The sequence below is a fragment of the Apis laboriosa genome, unplaced genomic scaffold (assembly GCF_014066325.1).
Source record: "Apis laboriosa isolate Shangri-la unplaced genomic scaffold, ASM1406632v1 scaffold149_cov153, whole genome shotgun sequence".
NCBI classification, from domain to species: Eukaryota; Metazoa; Arthropoda; class Insecta; order Hymenoptera; family Apidae; genus Apis; species Apis laboriosa.
Window position 1 is genome coordinate 378,513 of NW_025221797.1, and position 20,807 is coordinate 399,319.

At 21.8% G+C, this 20,807-nt stretch overlaps 3 protein-coding genes and 1 long non-coding RNA gene across 7 annotated transcripts; 1 reads left to right on the plus strand and 3 right to left on the minus strand.

The window, feature by feature from the left end:
- Window positions 1-385: 385 nt before the first annotated feature.
- LOC122710520 lies at window positions 386-3,874 on the minus strand. 2 transcript variants are annotated; one of them, XR_006345940.1, is made up of 5 exons: window positions 3,371-3,874; window positions 2,504-2,652; window positions 1,948-1,988; window positions 1,649-1,883; window positions 386-625 (listed from the first exon to the last, which is right to left on the minus strand). It is a non-coding gene; the product is annotated as an uncharacterized LOC122710520 (long non-coding RNA). The 2 variants fall into 2 exon arrangements; XR_006345939.1 differs by lacking the exon at window positions 386-625 and having other exon boundaries at window positions 1,590-1,883.
- A 3,889-nt stretch (window positions 3,875-7,763) lies between these two features.
- LOC122710516 (flexible cuticle protein 12-like) lies at window positions 7,764-9,731 on the plus strand. The gene is made up of 3 exons (XM_043928423.1): window positions 7,764-8,090; window positions 8,941-9,188; window positions 9,339-9,731. The coding sequence occupies exons 1-3, from the start codon at window positions 7,995-7,997 to the stop codon at window positions 9,397-9,399; spliced, it is 405 nt and encodes a 134-aa protein (XP_043784358.1). The 5' UTR covers window positions 7,764-7,994; the 3' UTR covers window positions 9,400-9,731.
- A 1,527-nt stretch (window positions 9,732-11,258) lies between these two features.
- On the minus strand, window positions 11,259-17,762 carry LOC122710495 (anillin). 3 transcript variants are annotated; one of them, XM_043928387.1, is made up of 19 exons: window positions 17,578-17,762; window positions 17,017-17,143; window positions 16,682-16,873; window positions 16,065-16,237; window positions 15,744-15,974; window positions 15,013-15,541; window positions 14,631-14,920; window positions 14,443-14,542; window positions 14,148-14,368; window positions 13,943-14,050; window positions 13,380-13,579; window positions 13,148-13,280; window positions 12,790-13,039; window positions 12,554-12,718; window positions 12,226-12,482; window positions 11,977-12,147; window positions 11,664-11,886; window positions 11,450-11,594; window positions 11,259-11,387 (listed from the first exon to the last, which is right to left on the minus strand). In XM_043928387.1, the coding sequence occupies exons 1-19, from the start codon at window positions 17,593-17,595 to the stop codon at window positions 11,279-11,281; spliced, it is 3,642 nt and encodes a 1,213-aa protein (XP_043784322.1). In that variant the 5' UTR covers window positions 17,596-17,762; the 3' UTR covers window positions 11,259-11,278. The 3 variants fall into 3 exon arrangements, with proteins under 3 accessions (XP_043784322.1, XP_043784321.1, XP_043784323.1); XM_043928386.1 differs by having other exon boundaries at window positions 14,142-14,368; XM_043928388.1 differs by lacking the exon at window positions 17,017-17,143 and having other exon boundaries at window positions 14,142-14,368.
- Window positions 17,763-18,216: 454 nt separating this feature from the next.
- On the minus strand, window positions 18,217-20,476 carry LOC122710507 (serine/threonine-protein phosphatase 2A regulatory subunit B'' subunit gamma-like). The gene is made up of 7 exons (XM_043928411.1): window positions 20,338-20,476; window positions 20,132-20,262; window positions 19,684-20,070; window positions 19,033-19,358; window positions 18,744-18,957; window positions 18,506-18,633; window positions 18,217-18,402 (listed from the first exon to the last, which is right to left on the minus strand). The coding sequence occupies exons 1-7, from the start codon at window positions 20,372-20,374 to the stop codon at window positions 18,291-18,293; spliced, it is 1,335 nt and encodes a 444-aa protein (XP_043784346.1). The 5' UTR covers window positions 20,375-20,476; the 3' UTR covers window positions 18,217-18,290.
- Between the last annotated feature and the right edge of the window lie 331 nt (window positions 20,477-20,807).

The following is a 20,807-nucleotide window of genomic DNA, read 5'->3' on the forward strand; positions in this document are numbered from 1 at the left end:
CGAAGAATACTATAAAATTGAGAATTGATTGAATATTTGTATTTAGTATCGACTTTTCGTATATTTAAAGAAATATGTAAGAAAAATATAAAAATAAATTAAATCAATTAATTAGTTATCAATATTTGTAACAATAAAATATTATGATATTAATATTATTTTAGAATCTTGTACATATTTCTTTACAATATATTTTTCAAACAAGAATTTAAATTAATTAAAAATATTATCAAGTAATTAACATATTGTATTATTTATATCATAAAATTCACTAGATGAATAAAATATTCTCTTATTAATATTTAGTTCATTAAATGCATATCTGTATAGAAATTATTATTAAATTGACTACTATAATCATTGTCATCGAAATAGTTTCCTTATTGGCAATTTATTCGAAGGTTATTAGATAAATTATATTCGAATCTGAAGCATATGATATCACCAAGAAAAACAATATGTAATTCGTTCCATTCACATAACATCATCATCCACAATGCTGATAGGCGTTTCGATTAAGCGCAAAAATTAATCGCTCCTCCTATTTCTCCACCTCTTGCTTACAACTTGTTTGTAGAATCGATTCAAGCTATAATTTTCTCCATAATCAGCCAATCAAATATTGCTGTAGATTATTAAAATTTATTGGAAATAATCAAATAATCATAAAATTATGTTAATTAATTATTTTTGCTATTAATGAATACGTTATAATTTTCCAATTAATATTATTTTAAAATTGTTTAATTTTTATTTTTAAAAAATATAATAATAATGAATATGAATTATTTTAAATATTTTATTTCTATAATATTAATTGATAAAAAATTATATGATGAGATCTCATGATATTATAATAAAACTGAAATTATTTGTAATTTGTATTTGTTTAATTATAATGATATATAACATAATTACATGTATATTATAAAATATATATATAAAATTATGCAAGTATTTTTCTTATAATATAATTAATTAATATTATTAATTTAATAATAATAATAAATTTCTTATTACTATTAATTATTAATTCTTAATTAATTCTTATTATACTATTATATTATAACAAATCTATAAAAATATTATTCATAATTATACTAACAATAATAAAAAATTAATTATACTTAGAAAAATACTTAGAAAAAATGGAATATTTATAATTATACTACAATATTATTTTACACAAAACAAAATTTTTAAAAAGGACATTATATTTAATTGGCCTTCTTCAAATCATTTAGTTTAACTTCAGTTAAACTAAAAAAGTTTTTTGTATCTTAAAGATGACTTTTAATGTATTATGCATTATTATTACATATTAAATAATTTACTTTTAACTTTAATTCAGCATTTAAAAATATGAAAATCTTTATTTTCAAAAAATTTTAAATATTTTTAAATATATATGTACATTTTATATACATATAATATATACATATATAATAAACATATAACAAATTTTAAATACATACATTTTACTTTCTCTAGTTCAAGTACAGAATCCTTCCTATTATTGCAAAGATAATAAAAACGTACAGAGAAAGCTATATCTTGGTCAAGGTAAAATAATCAAGAGTCACAAAAAATTATCATCACATATTTTTTTATCTTCTATTGACTTTTATTTCACATTCTTAGACCTCACCTGTTTCATTCAATATTTTTGATGAGTAAATATCTTATAGCTAATTTTTCTTATTGATGGAGATAAGCTATCGCGGTCAGAAAAAATGATAGTTGCGGAAATGCAATTTCATCTATCAACGGTATTTCAATAGGAAACCCTCTTGACCGATCGTGACTCGCGTTGTCTCCCTATTGCGTCAGAATGACTCCTCGTTACCTCTTAGATACTTGTAGATGTAGCTGTGCGACCTTTGCTGTAACGTTTGTTACGCGATTGAAAGATGAAAAAGAAGAGTGATAGAAGAATATAATACAAACCTGATGAAATTGGGAATTCCTTTTTTGCTATTGGATATTCTCTGCAAAATTTTATAAAATTATATATATAATATATATAAAAGCAGAAATTGTAAAAATTAGAATCGTTAGATAGAGCATTAAAATAAAATGTTTAATTTTTCAGAAATTATATTAAAATTTTATGTTAATTTAATTTTTGTTTCCAATAAACAATACAAAGAGATTAATGTTTTCTTATTCAAATTGTTATAGGAGTAATAAATAAAAAAAGAAATGATTTATATTATGATAATCTTTAATTTTATAAATAAAATCTTTAATTTTTTTTGTTTATTTAACATCTTTTATTATTATGTTTGCAATTATATATATATATATATATATATATATATATATAGAAAACTCTCTGTGAAACTTGTATATTCATTAAAATCATTACTCTTTTCATTGTTTCCCGATAAAATTTATAATCGTTTAAAAAATTTTACAAGAGTTACATCATGGAAAAGAAAGATTGGTTATTGCATCATTAAAGAGAAAGGATAAATGCACATTATTAAGTATAGTAACTTACAAGTCGATGAATGCATCATTTCCTTTTATGCGATTATGGAAAATTCTTCGCTCTTTCTTTTGTATGTCATTTATAAATTAAAAAATAATCGATTGAAAAATATGCAACATCAGATATTATTAATATTTATGATATCTTCAAACTGTTGACTGCGTAAAAAAATAAATAATTAAAAAATAAACATATTTTAACATATTAATATTACTAAATAATATTATTATTTTTAAATAATAAATATTTTTAAAAATTATTAATATTTCTTCTTATCTTGAATATCGATAAAAAAATATGAAAAAATAAAATATATGAAGAAAGAAATCGATGAACTTGTCTCCAGGTCTTTTAATAACAATATTTTATCGCACGAGGAAAAAATACAAAAGCTATAAATTATGCAATCCTGTCTTCATAAAAAAATTTACATTTTTCATTTATAAAAAAACTATTATCGATAAACTTAGGATGAGATTCTAAAAATATTCTTTATAGAACTTAAAATTATTATTTTTTATTTTGCGCATTTAATCATAATTTTTATTTTTATCACTTTGTAATTTAATGTATTAATGTTTTTTAATGTTAATTTAATGTATTTAATTTTATTCTTCTTTTTCGTTTTTTTATCCAAGTTCAATTGTCATATATATCATCCAATAAAATTATATTATTATTATAACAATTTTAAATTTTCAAAAATTTTTAATAATTTATCATTTTTATTATCAAATAAATACTATATTTTATTTATATACATATTTCAAAATTATTATATATAATATATATTTATAATATCAACCAATTTTCTCAATTTTCTTTAATAACTAACAAATATGAATAAATAAGTATACATAAATACGTAATACTAACCATTAATTTTTTATTTCTAGGTTAGAAAAAAAATTTTATTATATCCGTTAAACAAGACTTCTTCATCTGTTTTTTCTATTATACTAAACTTAACAAACTTAATAAACAAACCGATGAAAGCAGATGAAATATTCATTCTCAATATCTATTCACGTTATTCATGTAATTGTCGGTTTACAAAGATTATGGTGATGTAATTGCGCATCTGCACGACCATATTGTCGGCATGTACTGATATCGCAAAAGACAAACGAAACAACACTGGCTCATTGACATTTTTGCAATTTCACGCGATTTTTTACCATGATTCGCGGCTAAACAAATTAACTGTGTAATTATCACCACGTTCTCTTCAACTACTAGTAAAATTAAGTCCTCCAATTTTTCTATATATTTTATAAGTCGACAGAATGCTAATAATGTGTATGCGTGCATATGTGTAAAAAACGTAATGCGTAGAAAATAGTGTATATCTCGTACAAGTCTTATTAAAATACATATATACATAAAATGCAAATTACTTTGAATTTATCTACTTTGTTATAAACCGTTTTGCAATTTGAAATAATTTTCAGATAGAAAATAATTAAAAAGTTCGAATATATAAATGAAAATGATAGTTAACCTCATTAAATTTGTTATGTACTAGTTAATTAAATAAAACGTTTATTAATATTCATATAAATCAAATATATATATAATAATCATATTCGTTTTAAATTATATATTTTCAAATGTTTTATAAATTAAAGTGATTCTATAAATTAAATAGAATTTCAATTGACAATTAAATAAAAGAAATTTGTTTTAAAATTTAGCAAAAAACTATCTTGTTTTATAATAAATTTATCATAAAAATTATGAATAATATTTAAAAATATTCTTAAAAATATCAAATAAATTAAAATAAAATAAAATCAAAGACATTAATACATATATTTATTTATAAGCAAGATAATGAGCTCCATCATTTTGACAGTTTTATTTTTTTAATATCGCATAAAAATGTAAAAATAAAAATTACTTTTAAAAAAAATCAATAAAATGTAAAAGTTGCAAAATCTTAAAAATAAACTTAAAATAATTATTTATTCAGAAAATGAAATTGTAAATTATTTTTCATATTTTTCAAGAATATATTTTTCAAATATGTTGTACATTGTATTTATATTTAAAAAAAAAGATATTAATTTTATTAATTTATTATATGAAAATTCCCTTTGTGAATTACTTGTGAATTAAAAACATGTTAATGGTATTTTTATGTAGATATCAGTACAAGCAAATACATTGTGTTTAGCTAAAAAAAAATTCTTTAAACATTAATCATTTACAATGACGTGTACAGCAAAATTTCAAATCACTTGGAATCTTAATTCTATCTATTGGATTACATAATATTGATTGAAAAGTCTTCTTTCTTCCTCACTTAATTTTGATTGAAATAATGGAAAAATAAATGGAGTAAAATAAAAATAATTTCATTGAGAGAGATTGAATAAAATAAATTTACCATTTGCTCAAGTAAACTGCTTGAAAATTACTTGATTTTAAATAAATAAATTTAAAAATAATTATCAAATTAATGTATAATGTATAATGTATCTTTAAAAAAAAAGCACCATTATTATGTAATAATTTATATATATATAAATATGTAAGATAAGGAAAATCAAGTGTGAAAGAAAAATATAATCATATAAATTTTCATATTTATGATTTAAGATTTTAAAATTTACTTCAATAAACATTTTATTCACAAATGGCAAGTCTTCCAAATGAATTATGAATGGAACCATTATATTTTTATTTTTCGAATCCAACAGAAGATAGAATTCTAAATTTTGATATTGAAACAACCACGGAAGAAAAGGAAAGGGAAAAGAAGTGAAGGGAAGAAGAGAAGATGCCTCGAGACGCGATAGCCGGAGGCATCTTCTGTATCTTCTGAAATGGCAAGGTCACCGGTAGTTACGTCACTAACTTTCCTCAACTCTTCTTAACACCGAGAAAAGCAAATGTCACAATTAACAAGGACGCTCAGCCGCGTGTACTTATGACGCTTCGAGGCTTCGTTGACCAAACGAATAATGGGGGTAAAAATTGATCATTTTGCAGATTCGGCTTTCACATTTGGTTATTCGTAACTGATAGCCAGGTTTCTACGTTTTTGTACCAATGAGTTTCTGCGGATCATCCAAGTTACGAAATCGCTAACATCTTGTAAGTGGTTGTTCCACATTTCTTCTTCAGCAAAATAAAAAAAGAATTACAAAAGATTTATTTTTGGCAACACATAATACTTACGATTTTTTAAAATATTGATTGACAAATGAAATATTAGATTTTTTATCTTTTTTATCTTTTTTAATTATTGAAATTAATACTAAATTTGAAATAATTAAAAGATTTATCAATTTCATTATTCAATTTTTTTCTATGTATGAAATACATTGTAATTTATTTTGTAAAATTTTTTTTGATATTTTGATGGAAATTTATTTTTATTTTTGAGAAAAATAAATTTTTTTCTATGAATGTGATTTTTATTAATTTATATACATATATATTTATTATATTTAGAGACATAAAAAGATTCATATCTGTTGATGAATTAAAAAAATGAAATAGAATACATAATATATATATATAATATATAAAATAATTGATAAATAATTTTTAATGTCTTCCAGAATCTTTAAAATTATATTAATATTTTACTACTTTTTAAATAATTTTTTAAATTAATAATAATAAAGATAACAAAAATAATAATAGATAATAAAATAATAATAAATTTTGTTAATATTATTCTTATAATGAAAAATGCAATATAAATAATCATTAAAATAATTAGTTTATGAAAAATATTTTTATAATTAATTGATATATGTCAACAAAATACAAAATAATGTTCAAAATAACCTAACATAAAAAGGAACATTGTAGACAAATACAATACTTTGAGTATTTGAATGTATAGGATTATCTTCAAATAAATACATTTCACATATTACATCACAAAGTCTCTTACTTAATCCACGATTATGAACCATGCCAGGTGCGTTGCGAATATATTCAAAACTTGAAATCATGAATATAGTTTATCGAAATAATATAAAAATATAAATATAAAAATCAAATATTAATAAAAAAAATATTCAAATAATTTTAAAATTATGAATTTTTTAATTTATATTATAGAATTATATTAATAAATATTCTATATATTGAAAAATTATTAATTTTAATATTGTAAAACTTTTAATATAATAATATATTATATATAATATTAATAACTTTTAATTATAATTATAATTGTTTATTTTCTGATTATCTGTATTATAATTAATAATTCAATCTGTAAGACCTTATTATAAGGTAAGGTAAATGCACATAAATGAACTTGATGTAGATTCACATATTCTGTGAAAATAGAAACTATCATTTCTCTATACAAATATAAAAAATCCTTGGCATTGCTGACAAAGTTAAACTATAGTGAAATTCAACTGAAAGATTATTTTCATTATACTTAATACTTAATTATAATACTTAATGCAAATACTTAAATGCAGGTAGGTGCAAATGTCATTTCGATCGCGAATATTTATATACAAAATATATATATACTATATAATGATTATACAACTAATTGCATTAAATGGATATACCTTATTCAGAAATATATTTTACAATAAAAACTTAAAAATCTTTTAGTAAAATTTTTCATTAATTTATTATTTTCTAATCAAATTCATTTGAAAAAAACAATTTATGCCTGCAAAATTAAATTATTAAATAATTATTAAGTAATATTAAATGCAAACAATTTATTGTCCAAAATTAGTTGTAGTAAAATTGCAAATTAAAGAATATAATTCTTTATTAATTCTTTTATTATAATGCTATTCAATTACTTATGTGATAGAGTATCTTAGAAATATATATCTATGTATATTATGAATATTTTATTGGAAAAGTATATGCTAAACTTTTGTTTAGAAAAGCCTTTTTTATAAGAAATTTTTCACTTCAGAGAAATAATAAAATTTGAAATTAAAATTTGAAATTAAAAATAATTAAATAATTAAAATAATTAAAATCTATTAGATTTATATATATGATTATTATACCATCTAACAAGAATTAATTTTTTTCAAATTTTTATCAAATATATTTATAAAATATAAATCATTTCCACATATATAGTGCAAAAATTATATCTAATCTAAAAAAAGAAAAAAGGAAAAGAAAGAAAGAAAATGGAAGAATATTATTATTGTTATTGTTGTTGTTGTTGTTGTTGTTGTTGTTATTGTTGTTGTTGTTGTTATTATTATTATTATTGCTATCTATATCCATTTTTCCAATTCCTAAATTTTATTTGAAATTTTTATTAAAACTGTCAACTTTCTTAAGGTATAAATATATATCGACAGTATTAAAGAGAAATAGCATCAGGCAAAGAATGCAAACGTTCTTCCGAAGAAGAGATACTTGCATCGTTGCATCGCGGATGCGTTCTAGCACTGTTAGGGGAGAGACCGATCCGCGAATCTCCGACAAGTCTAATACCAGGTGGGGATGCAACACCCGCGATTTTCCGACTATATAAAGGCAGATGCACCGTGGATCCTTGGTGTCACGTATCACTCGTCGTTTAAGGACGAAGGGACAGAAGTCCAATTTGCACGAAGAAGTTTTTGCCATGAAGACGGTGGGTTTCACAGTCAAATCTAAAAAAAGAAGAAATCATAACATTAGGCGTCGCGTGAACGTTCCACATTTTCTCGCACAGATAGGAATCACCGATGATTTCAGCCGCAGACTCCGAAATTTTTTTTTACGTAACAGTGAAAGTGAAGAGGACTGTGACATTTGTGCGTGTACGATGTTTCACGCACTGATGATTAATCATAATTTCGCTGCGCGACGATATCGGTCCATTGCGAATCTTGTATAAAAAATGGAGATTCGAATTAAATCATTATATGTTTCGTCGTTAAAATTGATGAATTTTTATATTGTGACATATAATCTTATATTTTTTGACTGTATGTGTGCGTTAAGGTAATATGACCATAATAATTTATAATAATTTATAAATTACGTTGTAAATAGTAAGAACATCTTCGAACATTAAACTCTGAAGGATTTGTCTCTATATTTTGAATCGTTCGAATATCAAAGAATTCATTCGAAAAATCTGAATTCCAATATGAAATAAAAAATTCTAGTTATATAATAAAGTTAAGATGTCTTCAATAGTGATGATGAACCTGGAATTGAATAAATTTGCTGAGTTTTGAGATTTATATTTTAAAAATGTAAAATAATTGAATTGCAAGATATTTACAATATATATTTTTAAACGCGTAATTATATCAAAATAATATAATTATTTTCGACCTGAAAAAAATGGAATTTAAATTTTAAAACTATACTTAAAATAATATAAAGTTATAGAAATATAATAATACTAACAAAAATTTAATACTTCCCCAAAATAGAAATTAAAAACAGTTCAACAAATCATTATAAAATAATTAATCTTTCTTTATATACAGATCCTTATCTTCGTGACAGTAATAGTGGGAGCTTTTGCAGCCCCCCAAGTTAATCCAAATGAAATCACGATAATAAAGCAGGAAGAACAAAACAACATTGGAGTAGGTGGATATCACTTTAGTTATGAACAGAGCGATGGTCAAAAAAGGGAAGAAACTGCAGAATTAAAAAATGAGGGTACCGATGATGAATCCCTCGATGTTATTGGTAGTTTCTCCTTTACAGCACCCGATGGTCATACTTACAGGTAAAATATTGAAAATTAAAATATTAATTGAGGTTAAATTTACTCATTAAAAATATTAAATAAGAAGATATAGAAAATATTAAATATTTTCTTCTTATCATAAGAGCCAAATCACTAAAGACATATCAAAAATTGATTATTTGATTAAAGGGTTGATTACACCGCTGACAAGGATGGATTTCATCCCACCATCAATCTTGTTTCGAAATAAAAAAAATGTAAGATCTGAAATTATGCGCTAACCTTATATAGGACTTCCTAACTATCGATATACGCTAATATAAGTGTATCGTATATGTTTAAATTCTATGGCACGCTATTCACTTCACTTAATATGCATGATCATTTTCTATGATATTATTCTATGATATGCAATTAATTTCTTTTATTCATTTTTATATATTCAAACAATCATGTTTATTTCTATGAACGTTAAATTTGCAATGTGAAAATAATAATGTTAATAAATAAAAAGAATGTACAAAATAAAATAATCGATCGATAATCAAATTTACTAAATATTTAAACTAAACATTAAATTTAAAAAATAAATTATCAACAGATTTATACATTTTTTGACAAAAGATTCAATAGAATGAAGATATTATAGAAAAATTAAATGAAAAATATATAATTAAAATAAAAAAATATTTATTAAAATGTTTAATTTAAAATAAATAAAAAATAATCTTTAAAATCTTTAAAATAAAAAAAGATAATAAATGAAGAAATATTAATAAATATTTATTTATATGTAATATAAATAATTATGACACTATACTTCTAGTTGTGAAATGCGTGCCAGTGAATAAACAAATTATTTCACATATAGTTCTGAGAAACTACTGGTAAATATATTAAACGAAGCGCTAGAAGTTTCAATCACGATCCATTTTTAATGAAGCGACGACGAAGCACTCATTTACGCATTTTAGAATTTGCATAAAAATGAGTAATTAATAAAGTTTTTTTATAATTATATTGTATGTATGTAACAAGATATGAATTCAGCAAATAAATATATATACAAATTAGCATATGCATAATAATCTTCCTACATGAATATGGATATGTAACAAAAACAATTAATTTTATTCAGAACAATTTTTTTTTCATAAATAAATTTTGAGAATTGATAAATAAAAATATTGGAAAAATAATTTATTGATTTTTTTTTATTTTAAATGTTTAATGTTGACACTATAAAATAAAATTTTTATATAGAAAAGTAAAAAATATAAAAATTTGTTAGATATAAAATTTATGATTTTTAAGCAATACTAACTTTTACAGTAAAAAAATACTTGTATAAATGTATTTGTTGGCTATATATTTGTTAGTAACGATTTTAATATACTGTGATTTTGCTATTTACAATATAACAATTACATCATTTTAATACTATTATTAATAGTATTATTTAATATTTTAATTATAAAGCAAATAATTAAAATTTTCAAAATATTCAAATAACCTACAAAAATTCTGATCATATTCATATTATAATTACATTAATTCATTAGAATGCATTAAATTTATAAATATTTTAAATTTTACATAATTCATAATATTTTAAAATTGTAATAATTCAAACTTATATTTTTTTTTGTTTTGCATCTTAAAATTATATAAAATCTCTTATCGATTTTATATCGTAATCTCTTATCAATTATATCGTAATATTGAATCTTTTTCTCTCTTTCTCTCCAAAAAAAATGCTTCTTTTATAAATATTTATTTTTATTAGAAGCATTTTAATTCAATTAAAATCTAAAATATGATTATTCGTTAATAGTTACATATTGAAATTGTGTTATATTCACAATAAAAAATAACTATTACAAACAATTAATATTATTAATTTTTAGCAAAATATTTTTTTCCATGATTTATCATATTTATAATATATAAATTTTAAATATAGATAAACTATTTTCAATTAAAATTTAATTGCATTATTTAGTATACATAAGTATACATTATATTTAAATGCATACACGCATTAAATTAATAATAAGCGTACTTCAATACGCTAAGATTTCTTTTTTTTTTTTATTATGAAATAAAAATTAGAATTTTTATAGAAATTATTATGATAATGTTGATGGTCCACCCCAAGCATGTATCAAATTTAACGTTTTATTAAGTTTAGAACACCATTCTAATCTATCTTCTTTTGTATCAGCTGATAAAAGATGCCTAAAAGTAATTCAAGATCAATTAATTTTATAATGAAATAAAATTTTCAATAGAATACTTACCTAATTGTTGTAGTTGATCCATTTTTGACCATAATCAAACTATCAGTATCTTCAGATTCTGCAATTCTAATTGTTTCAAGTAAAAAGGTATTAGGACGCGCACAAATATCACGAGAAACTAATCCAACATTTGTTGTATTAACACCTATAAACGTAATAATAAGTTATATTTTAAATCATAACAAAATATCATATTAAAATTATAAATAATTACCTTGTAAATCTAAGCTTCCAATTGGAGTCTTTTTTCGCTCATCATCAGGATATTTCCAATATGATAAAGTAGAACCTTTGAGTAAACACCATCTACGATGCCAAGCACCAAAACCAGATATATCTTCAAACATTGTAAGAAATCCTCTATGTTCAACTGCTACCGAAAGTTCACATGAAACATGCATTTGTAATCGACCTTCCAGTGGGGATTGCGGTGGTACCTATAAATTTTTACATATAATCTTTTTAATCTATATCAATCAATTTATATTCATATTATTTTGTTTGCATATTTATAATATCATATTTACCTTATTAAGCGTGAATTGTTGTCGATGTATCTCTTTCAAACTAAAAATAACATAACCAGATAATTGAAAAGCTGGAGATCTAACAGCAGATGGTCCAGCTGGACTTTGCACACTAGGCATCACCAATCGACTTTCTTGTTTTAAAAATTTTTTTGGTGTTTTATTCGCCAACTGCAAAATATTTATAAATATTTAATAGAAATGTATAATTATATGATATAAATTATTATATGATTATTATGAACTTACCTTTTTATTACAATTATTGCTATTAATACTACTTCCATTACCATTATTAATATGATATTTGATTTCATGTGGTAACATTTCGGGTTGTGTTTGCAACGAATATATTTCAACAGTAATTTTAAAATCACTGTATAAATCATTTAATTTTAATGTTGATGGAAATCGAAGACATGAATCACCAGGTTCTACTATAACTACTGGTGTAGCAACTATTTCTTCTAAATGTCGCATCATACAAACAAAATGAAGACATGTATCTAGAATTTAAAATTAAAAAAAATAAATTTTAAATATTATTTTTAATATTATCTAGAAATATTTTACTTACTTGTGCTCATATTACGAAAATAACCTTTTTTAAAAGGTAAAGTAATAGCAGAAACTGTTAGAGAACCACTTTCTTGTACTTCTGGTGATCCTGGACTAACAGGTTTTAAGGTACCTTCTACCTTTAATCGTTGAACTTCATTTAATGCAGCTTGCCGTCTATGAGCTATTAGAAAACGTTTTTAATTATTATATAACTCGTGAATATTTTTAATATAAAAATATATATAAAATTACTGGCAACAAGTAATAATCTTTCTCCTTCAACTTGTTCCCTGGAACCATTAAATTCTACAGTAGAAGTACATAAATTTAGTGCTTGACTAGCTTGACCAATAATCGTTTGTTGTTTGCATACTTCATCTAACAATCGTTTTATTTTTTCTTCTACCAAAACTATTTCATTTTTAGCATTAAATTGTACATCAGTATAAGTATCAGTAGATTCTTGTGTTCTTGATATTATACGTACTGGTGTTTTTGGTGTCTAAAATCAATTTAATTTTAATTTTAAATTTCAAATTTAAAAAATTTAATTTTAATTTTAGAAATTAATACATATTTCTTAATACTACTTTTTTAATACTTAACTCACTTGAGATTGTTGTCGTCTATAAAAACTGACACTATGCATTAACGGTACACAATTTTCACCATCTACAATATATGGCTCATCTTTTTTAGGAGATGATGAAGAGATTTCTTTCATAGGTGAACGATATGATAATCTTAAAAAATAAAAAATAATTATTATAATTATTACAATTATCAAATTTATAAGCATTAAAATTATATTGATATTTAATTTTTATGTTTTTGTAACTTACCCTTCTCTATATTTGAAATTTGAAGTTGCTGATGGACTCTTACCACCTTTATTTAATTTTGGAGGAGTTGGTCCTTCTTCTGTATAAATATTTCCACTGTGTATTTCTTGTTGTGCAAGACATTCATCTAAATATTCATCCATTTCATCTAATACTGAAATATCGGAAGTTGTACTATCTGGATCTGGATCAATTGATCTCTATAATAATTAAAATATTACATATACACATTATATGTACAATATATATATTATTATAAAATATAAATTTTAATATATAATAATATATAATATATAATATAATTATAATATTAAGTAAAGTATATATTATTATAAATGACATAATTATAAGAAAGTAAGATATTTTATTGCGGTTGATACCGCTGCGTCAAAATTATATTTCCCGTATTTTTTATATTTTATATTTTATATTATATATTTTATATTTTATATTGACTATTTTTGATAATCATCTTTGATAATCAATTATTTTTTAAATGTTGTAAAAATCAAAAGTCTAAAATTCTTATATATAATTATTAAATTGAGATACATTATATATACTTTTTTGCTTAGAAAAGACTGTTCATTTACAGCACGTAAAATACTTCTACCAAGACTAGTATTCACATCTTCACTTTCTTCTTCACTTTCAGTCTCAATTCCATTATCCTGCAAATTCAATGTATACAGCTATAAAAATCATATAAAATATAATTTTTTAATATTATATCATTTATCTTTTATTATCAGTCATTCATACATGTACATAATATTCAGCCTCTGTTCCAGTTTCTGTATCAGTTTTTTCATCTAAAGTAGCAGTTTCTGCTTCTGTACTATTGACAGTATATTCTGTATCTGTTTCTGTTGTATTTTCAATTTCAGAAAGATTAGGATAAAGATGTCCAGGTTTAGGTGGAGCAACACGAATGCGTTTAATTTCAGATGCTACTTTTACCTGTTGTGTTTTTATTTGATTTCCTATAACTATTATATATAGAAAATTAAAATTAAATATAAACAAAAAATATCAAATTATATATTATTATATGTATATTTACTTTGTCTTTTACTTGATTCAAAATTTTTGTTTTCATTTGGAATTGTTTTTTCATTAGAAACCTGTGGAGGAGGTGGTGGAGGAGGTGGCACAGCATGATCCTACATATTTAATTATCTTTTTATTTTTTTCTATATAAAATTTTTTCTATAATAAATTTAATAAAATAAAAATAAAATATCTACATACAGGTGCAGGTGTTGGTTTTACTGGACAAACTGGAGAATTTTTAGGTGAATTTGATTTTCCTTCACTACTTTCACTAGTTCTAATATATGAACCAGCAGCTGCTTGTGCCATTTCTTTATTCCTATTAAAACGGGAACGTAACATATCCAATTCACGTTGTCGCTCTAAATAAGTATTACGTAAAATATTATTTTCTAATTCTTGTATATTTAATCCTTGTTCAAATTTTTCTCTTTGAATATTAACATTAACAGCACTATTGGGAATATCAGTTTTAACTCGTTCTTTTACTATAATAAAATTATCATATATAAGATAACAACAAACTATTATTTTTTAGTTACAATAATCCATATTTTTGTATTTATAACATAAAAAATACCTGTATTGTTTACATATGTTGATGAATTACTTTTGTCTTTCTCATGTAATTTTTTTGGTGGGATAGACATAGTAAGAGGTGCCTTAGGTAATAATGGTGCTTCTCCTTTATTTTTTTCAAAAAGTGCCATTCTTTCAGAAAGTGTCATTTGAATAGGATCTTTTACTTTTACTTCTGTATTTTTAGATTCAAATAATGAAGCTTTGCTCAATACAGAACCTGGGCTAGATTGAGTAGAATTTTTAGGAGAGTTACCAATTCTAGGTGTTAATAGAGCATTATTTGTATTCAATATTGCATTTTTTGATGTTTTTCCAGGAGTATTAGGACTTTTTATGTTGGTATGTTTTGAAAAGTCTTCCATTTTCTTATTACGTTTTTCTTCGCGAACTGTGGTAATAATTTCTTGACTTTGTGAAAGATATTTAGGTGATGAATTTGGAGAATCCACATCTTTTCCTTGAGAACAAACTTTATAATCATATATAAGACGATTATCGCTTTTTGTACGACTAAAGCCTTGTGCTTCCTGTAAATAATATTTTAATTTGACAAATTTACTTATTTAGAATATAATATTTTTATAATATTATTTTCTAATTTAATATATTATTATAATATAATTATTATATATAATTCAATATAATTATTATATATAAAAATTGATAAAAATTGATTTAGAAAAATTTTACATATATATAAAAAAATTATATTTAAAATAAAATACTTACTAATGTTTCCAATATAGTTTTATCCCATTTTAATTGTTTTGTAGAACAAAGTTCTTCTTTTTTAAAATAAATATCTTTACTGTTATTATTTTCTTTAATATATCCACTTGTGCTTGGTTGTGGTTCTAATATCTGTTGTGGTTCTAATATCTGTTGTGGTTCTGAGACAGATTTTAGTTGCATATTCAATTTTACTTGTCTTTTATCTGTTTTATTATCTGATGATTTAGTCTATAAATTATTTATATTACCAATAATCACTTAATAAATTTATTTATTAATATATATAAACTATTCATTATTATTAATATTGGAACGTACCAAAGTTGGATGTGAAAGATCATCTTCCCAGTTATTAATTGTTGAAGCAAGAGCTGCTAATCTATCAAGTCTAGCTCCTCTTTTAGATGGTTTCTGTTCAGTAACTTCTTCTTCTGCATTAAATTTTTCTTCTGTTCTATGAATTGGAGAACTCAATTCTCTGCTACTATCATCTAAAGAAAAAAATATATTATATTTCTCATGAATTAAACTTATAAACATTGTTTGATCTTATAAAAATCACAATATAAAATAATAATAAAATAATAAAGAAAGAAATAATATAAAAGTAAAACAATTATATTTTATGTTATATAATTATATTTTATATATTTTATATAAATAAATATTTTTATATATTTTATATATAAAATATATAAATATTTTATTTATTTTAAATATTTTTATATATTTTATATATTATATATTTTATATATTTTATATATTTTATATATAATATAATAATTACAATTTTAATTATAATTATAACAAAATTTTTATGTTTATCAATTATACAGAAATAATATAGAATAAGATATTAATACAAAGTAACAAATTAATTTAATACAATGAAACAAATTAATTTAAATCAAGCTATACTATAAAATGAAACTTACCAGAATACAGCTTACCAAGCCTTTGTAATTTTGTCTTTACATTATAAAGTCCGATCTCTCCATTCTCTTTATTTATATGCTCATTATTTTCATCAATAGAACATTTAGATGTAGATTTTCGTGGAGATTTTGAAGATGTAACATCTATTGATATTTTCATAGGCGATTTAATTGGAGATTTACTCTTAGCAACTAATAAAAAAATAATTATTTTAATATTTAAAAATATATTTTATAATATTTTATTTTATAAACATAAATAAATGTAATTTATTATTATTATATATATAATAATATATATAATAATATAGATAAAAAATTATTAATTTTATTACTTGTAGCTTGAGCTAAAATAGCATTTGCATCCTTTAAAGGACTACGCCTTTTTTTTATATCATGTCCAGCATTTGATAATTTAATATCTAATTTTTCTCTTCTTGACTTTGCTCGCTCCAACATTCGCTGTTTAGTTAAATCAATTTATTTTTATTTTAAAATTAATTAATTAAAAATATTAACAAATAAAAATAAATAATTCATATAGTTATTATATATGATATTAGTAGTTATTATATATTATAATATGAATATTATATTATAATATTATTTCAATAAGTTTATTAAAATTTATATAAAATTGATTCATATAAAAGTAAAAAAATAAAAGTAAAAAATTAAAAATTTTCTTTTAAAAAATAAAAATTAAAAATAACAATAAAATAATAATAAAAACAAAAAAAAGATGGTGAATAAATGTTAATTGAAATTTATTATTTTATTAACAAAAAAAATATTTTAAGTATTAACCATAGATATTTTTTTAAATTCTACAAATACTTATTAGCGTTAGTATTATCGTTATATTTGTGCGTTGCAATTAAAAGAAAGAGTTTTACCTGAGTGAATGCGTCCATGGTATGTTAAACGATATTATTTTTATTTCAACCAATCCTTTATAATTATTTGTGCTGACAAATACAATACAAATTCACACTGAATAGTTATCGTTTCAATGGTACAGTTTTAACTCAACGAAAATAATATAATACATGAAAAAACTTTCGAATAATTCAAACATGACAAGAAGCGTCACACAAAGATCAACCGAAAAATCTTCGTGGGATTGGAGCAACTGCAGAGCTATATATAAAACGTCATTAAACCTGTACTCAAAGAGGGGCAATATACGTTTGCATAGGTCAATTTGAAATGGAGTGTTTTTATTGGTTGATGGAATAAAAAGTATTTTTTACAATAAATAAATATAATTTAATATAAAAATTAGTATTTTAAATTTGAAAAAATTTTATATAAAACTAATTTATATTATTCTTTAGATATTATATATAATATTCTTTAGATATAAAAAATTTTAGATTTTTTAAATATCAAAAATTAATATTAAATAATACATAATTTTAAAAAAAATTTTTTTAAAATTATACATCATAATTCATTTAAAGTAAATATTTTTATATAAATTAAAATTTCTAATAAATTTAGAAATATAATAATTGATATCTTTATTATTATGTAAAATATTACTTAAAATTATAGATATATTTAATCTACACAGTTGGGAATGTATCAATTTTATGAATCTTTATTTTCAGACATGAGATGATTCATCACCAGTATCAGCTGCCATAGCTTCACGATTTTCATATGCCCAAAATCCATGAAACTCTATTAAGATACTGACCATTGTATCACCCTGTCCACTAAAAAATATAAAATAAAATATAAAATAGATATAAATTACAAATTTTTTGTATTTTTTTTAAAAATTATAATTTCAAAATTATAAATAAATTATTTATATACCATGATAATAAATCCTGTAATGTAATTTTACATGGATCTGCTGGTTTTACCATATCAAATATTTCATCTTTAACATCTTCAAAACTCACTGGTTCTTGACCATGCATTGTCATTTGTTCTTGTATAGCCTGAAAGATTTAAGTTTGAAAAACTTTATCAAAAAGAAAATTTTATATAAATAGATCTAGATTATATATATAATATTATACAAATTATCTAATATAAAATATGTACATACACGAAAAAAGTAATTAAGACAAAAAGTATCCAAATAACCACGATTATTAATATCAAGAATTCTAAATAAGTAATGTAAACTTTGAGGTTCATGTCGATTTTCTAATGCTAAAACAAAATCTAAATATGTTTTATAATCCATTTCTCCTTCATATGTTAAGCATTCTTGAAATACTCTTTCCAAAAATACTCCAGTTAATGTTCCTGTGCCATAACTGTTAAAAACAACTTATTGAAATTATTATAACTATAAATTAAATTTATAAGTTTTATCATTTCATTTAAATTACCCTGCAAGTTCTTCTTTGTTAAGCATTCCATTATGATCTCTATCAAGATTTAAATATTGTCCATAAACTTTGAGAGCTGATGGAGCTGAAAACCAGTTTGCTTCTTGCAAGTCTTTGGGTAAATCTTCATCTCTCAATTCTAAGAGATCATCAAGAAAACTACATGCTAAAATATCTTGTATTCTAACTCTACCAGTTCTAAGAGGATCAAGAAAAAATAAAAATTTTCTTACTGCTGTACAAACATAAAATGAATGGAATGATTTCTCAAGTCCTTCAAGTTGAGGTAATGTTGGTATTAATTCTAAAATATAGTTTTCTAAATCCTGTAAAAGACAAACAATAAAAATTAGATTTCATTATCAATTATAACAATTTATATTAACTTAATACATTAATTGTATAAATATTCATTTATAATAAATGAATATTTATTAATAAATATGTATAAATGAATATTTATTATAAATAATTATATTATATTTTTAATTAACAAATACTTTAAATAAAATTTATTTAATACAAATTACATGAATGCAAATGCATGGGTATGATAAAACAAATACTGAGTATTGTATAATGATTTATAGAATATGAAAAATTTAAGACAGTGAACATTTTAATTAAAATACAATATAAAATAATATTTACTGATTCTCTTAAATATCCTTGACCAGTAACATCATATAAAGAAAGTCCAATTCTTGTTTGGTGTAACCAAACCTTTCTCATAACATAGTTAAAGAGTGCCATTATACTAATTCTACCATGAGGATCACCTTGTTGTAATTTAGCAAATACAACTGCAGTAAAATATGGACTACATTTTGCACCAGCTAATTTACCAACTTTTTTAAAATCTTCATAATTAATTAATTGTTCTTCTCCTGATAAAGGTGGACTATGATGTTTATCTAATAATACCCATAATGCTTTAAGTTCATTATTATCTAGTAATTGTCGTGAACGTCTTTGTAAAAATAATGCTCGTGTTTCTTCTCGTAATTTTTGTGGTAAAATTTCATCTTCTTTTGGTAACTGAAATAATAAGAATTATGAAAAAAATTGTTTTAAAATCTCATTTTTTTGTATATATTACCTTAAAATAAAATTTAGGAATCACTTTATAAGTTAAATCTTTATCTTTAGCTTTAGCGCCCTTCCATTGTTCATATATTTTTTGAAAATATTCATCTTCCTTTTTTTCATTTTCTTCTGATATTGTTTTTACTACAATCGTTATAATAATAATATTAAAATCTCATTAAAAATAAATAATTATTAATATATAAATATATTTATTACCTGTTGTAGACTTTCGTAATATTGTCTCTAATTCCATTTGTTTTTTAAATCGTAACTTGTAACCTTAGATCATATAAAGATAAAATCATTTATATGATATACAAATGATGGACAAAATAATGATAAAAATTTTTACTTTCAAAGCAAAGTATAAATATTTATAAAATGCAATTTAATAATTTTTAAGTCTGATATATATATATATTTTTTTACTATCCGTTAATTTGATTCTTATAATTTTAATAATATAATTTAATGCTTATTACAATATATATTTTGGAAATTTGAAAAATTAAATTTTAAAATAAATTTAATAGCATTCAATTTGTAATTATTTCAAATTTTTATAATTTATTTTAATAAAATTTAATTTAAAAAAATAGTAAAAATATACAGATATCTAGAGAAAAATTTATTATATATATATTATATTATCAAAAATTTATAATATAATATTATAATATAATTAT

Coding starts and splice junctions, on each gene's coding strand:
- LOC122710516 (XM_043928423.1), top strand. CDS start 7,995: ATGCACCGTGGATCCTTGGTGTCACGTATCACTCGTCGTTTAAGGACG. Junction 8,091..8,940: donor AAGTTTTTGCCATGAAGACG/GTGGGTTTCACA, acceptor CTTTATATACAG/ATCCTTATCTTCGTGACAGT. Junction 9,189..9,338: donor CCCGATGGTCATACTTACAG/GTAAAATATTGA, acceptor ATTTGATTAAAG/GGTTGATTACACCGCTGACA.
- LOC122710495 (XM_043928386.1), bottom strand. Junction 13,281..13,379: donor AATTTCAAATATAGAGAAGG/GTAAGTTACAAA, acceptor TTATTTTTTAAG/ATTATCATATCGTTCACCTA. Junction 12,483..12,553: donor TTTTCGTAATATGAGCACAA/GTAAGTAAAATA, acceptor TTTAAATTCTAG/ATACATGTCTTCATTTTGTT.
- LOC122710507 (XM_043928411.1), bottom strand. CDS start 20,374: ATGGAATTAGAGACAATATTACGAAAGTCTACAACAG. Junction 18,958..19,032: donor AACAAAGAAGAACTTGCAGG/GTAATTTAAATG, acceptor TGTTTTTAACAG/TTATGGCACAGGAACATTAA. Junction 18,634..18,743: donor GTCTTAATTACTTTTTTCGT/GTATGTACATAT, acceptor TAAATCTTTCAG/GCTATACAAGAACAAATGAC.